At 40.6% G+C, this 2,517-nt stretch overlaps 1 protein-coding gene across 1 annotated transcript in view; it reads left to right on the forward strand.

Moving 5' to 3' along the window:
* The first annotated feature begins 714 nt into the window (after positions 1 to 714).
* The window catches only part of nfkb1 (nuclear factor of kappa light polypeptide gene enhancer in B-cells 1), a 1,201,612-nt gene continuing 1,199,809 nt past the window's right edge, over positions 715 to 2,517 (forward strand). Inside the window, exons 1-2 of the mRNA XM_036006397.1 lie at positions 715 to 1,018; positions 2,058 to 2,101. Coding sequence (XP_035862290.1) covers positions 2,063 to 2,101 — 39 coding nt within the window. The 5' untranslated portion in view covers positions 715 to 1,018; positions 2,058 to 2,062. The remainder of the gene's footprint in view (positions 1,019 to 2,057; positions 2,102 to 2,517) is intronic.

Genomic DNA, 2,517 nt, shown 5'->3' on the forward strand with positions numbered 1-2,517 from the left:
CACACACAGTCAGAGACACACACACACACACACACGGACACATATATATACACACACACAAACACACAGTCAGAGACACACACACATGCGCGCACACATACACGCACACACAAACACACACACAGTCAGAGACACACACACGAACACACACACACGCGCACAAATACACACACACACACACACAAAAACACACACACAGTCAGAGACACACACAAACACACAGTCAGAACACAGACATGAACACACACAGTCAGAGACACACAGACACACACACACACACACACACAGTCAGAGACACACACAAACACACACACACACACAGTCAGAGACACACACATACACGCACGCACACACACACAGTCAGAGACACACACACAAACACACACACACACACACACAGTCAGAACACACACATGAACACAGACAGTCAGAGACATTATATATATATATATATATATATATATATATATATACATGCACACACACACACACACACACACACACACACACACACACACAGACAGTCAGAGACACAAACAAGAAAATCTGCAGTATAACAATCCCGAAAATACCCTTCAGCCTGTTTCAGTTGAAGTACTCTGTGATGTGTGTGTGTGTGTGTGATGTTTGTGACTGTACTACACCCGCATCGTGTGATTAATTTAATCACTTTAAACAAGCGTTGGTCTCAGAGTGAGACGTCCTCCTCTCCATACGTCACGGGGAATTTCCAGTGGGGAAGGAAATCAACTTCATGAACTGAGACCAAACTTCACCTGTAGGACTTTAGCGTCTCGTTCTGGGAATTAAATATCAATTTATTCACTCGGATTGAAATTATTTTCAACTGTAATGACGCCGTAGTGTCGCGTCATGACGCTCTCCAATTAAACCTGGCTGTTGTAAATGGATCCACTGGTTTAGCACGAGCATGGCGAAATGAAGTGCAAAAGTCAACTGAAGTGAAGTGGACCGAGCAGTGTCACTCATCCGACTGTTAACCTGACCAGCTAACCAGGTAAGCACACCTTCACTTCTCACTTTATATTATAGCTAACTAGGTGGCTGTATATTTGCATTCATTACCACAACTTTCCCGTGACCTGTTACAACAGTGGCAGCTTGCTTTGTTATGCTACTCACTTCCTTAAAGACAGGTAACGTTGACACGGTCTCACCGAACCCAATGTTAAAAATGAGAACTTTAAGTTCTCTTTCTTGTCAGCAAAAACAAGGACGTCTTGTATCATCACTAAGGATAGTTTGTGTATCTATGACAGCCACTGGTGAATTCGGCTTGAATATATCCAACATGAAGTCCTTATGTCAGTCGGAGATGGAATTTAATAATTTATGATAGCTTCACTCGCTGGATTTCCAAGCGCAGTCCACGTTTTCTTGGCAGCAAGAGACAGAGTGAAAAAGCTGAAACTTTTATTTAAACTGAACTGTTTATGTGGCTTGTATCCTTGCCGAAAACATGACTGGATTTAACTGACTCTAAAATGTATTAATTTATGTTTTGCAATTCAAGGTCTTGGGGTGAATAGTTTAGATCCGTTTAACTGGCAGATTTTTGAACGGAGTTTCGTGTTACGTTCTCGTACGGAACCTATAGTATAGGAGCTAGCTCGGTTAGCTCGAACATGTAGCGGTTTACACCGACTCTTTTAGGACATTCTGTAACATGAAGCCAAAAGTCAGTTACTGTACTACTGTCGGTGCTGTAGAGATGTCGACTGATAATAACAATTTATTTTTTAAACGGTCGCTTCAACGACACAAACCACAAAAACAGTCCGGTAGTGCTAGCTAACTGCTAGCCAGCCGCGCGATTTACAGAGGCGCGTTCATGTGATGCGCAGCAACCGTTGCGGGAACGCTCAGTGCAGCAACAAGTGTCAGAGGGATTATTTATTAATAAATAGTATTAAATGTGTTTTTATATTAGTGGTTGCTGACTTTCTACATCATTATCCTCTTGATTAGTTCATTAGACTTTGTATGTAGCCCTGCATGTTGTTTAATTGGCTGTAATTGTTGCCTTTGACCTACAGACACCATGGCTGGAGACGACCACTACCTCCATACCTCCAACCAGGTACACTCACCTTAAACTCTTCTATTTGTACATCAAGACAGCAAAAAAGGACATATTGTTATAACAACATTAACCAGTTTGAGTAATTTTTTATGCAAAATACTTCAGTAGGTTGTTTTATTTCTACATTAGTACATTATTGTGTATATTTTTTGAAATGTTCTTGTATTCTATCCTAATTATTATTCAGTGTGTATTCTGTACGTGTGTAGGGTTAGGGCTGTGTGTCTTGTATTTCAATCACTCAAACTTTATTTCTATAGCACATTTCATACAAATCAATGTAACACAATGTGCTTCGTACAAAAGCGACATAAAATCTTCGTGCAGTTAAATATAGAGTAAAATATATACAAACATATAACACGCACACACGCACAAACACACACGCACAAACACACACGCACAAACACACA

The sequence above is a fragment of the Sander lucioperca genome, chromosome 1, assembly GCF_008315115.2.
Source record: "Sander lucioperca isolate FBNREF2018 chromosome 1, SLUC_FBN_1.2, whole genome shotgun sequence".
NCBI lineage: Eukaryota > Metazoa > Chordata > Actinopteri > Perciformes > Percidae > Sander > Sander lucioperca.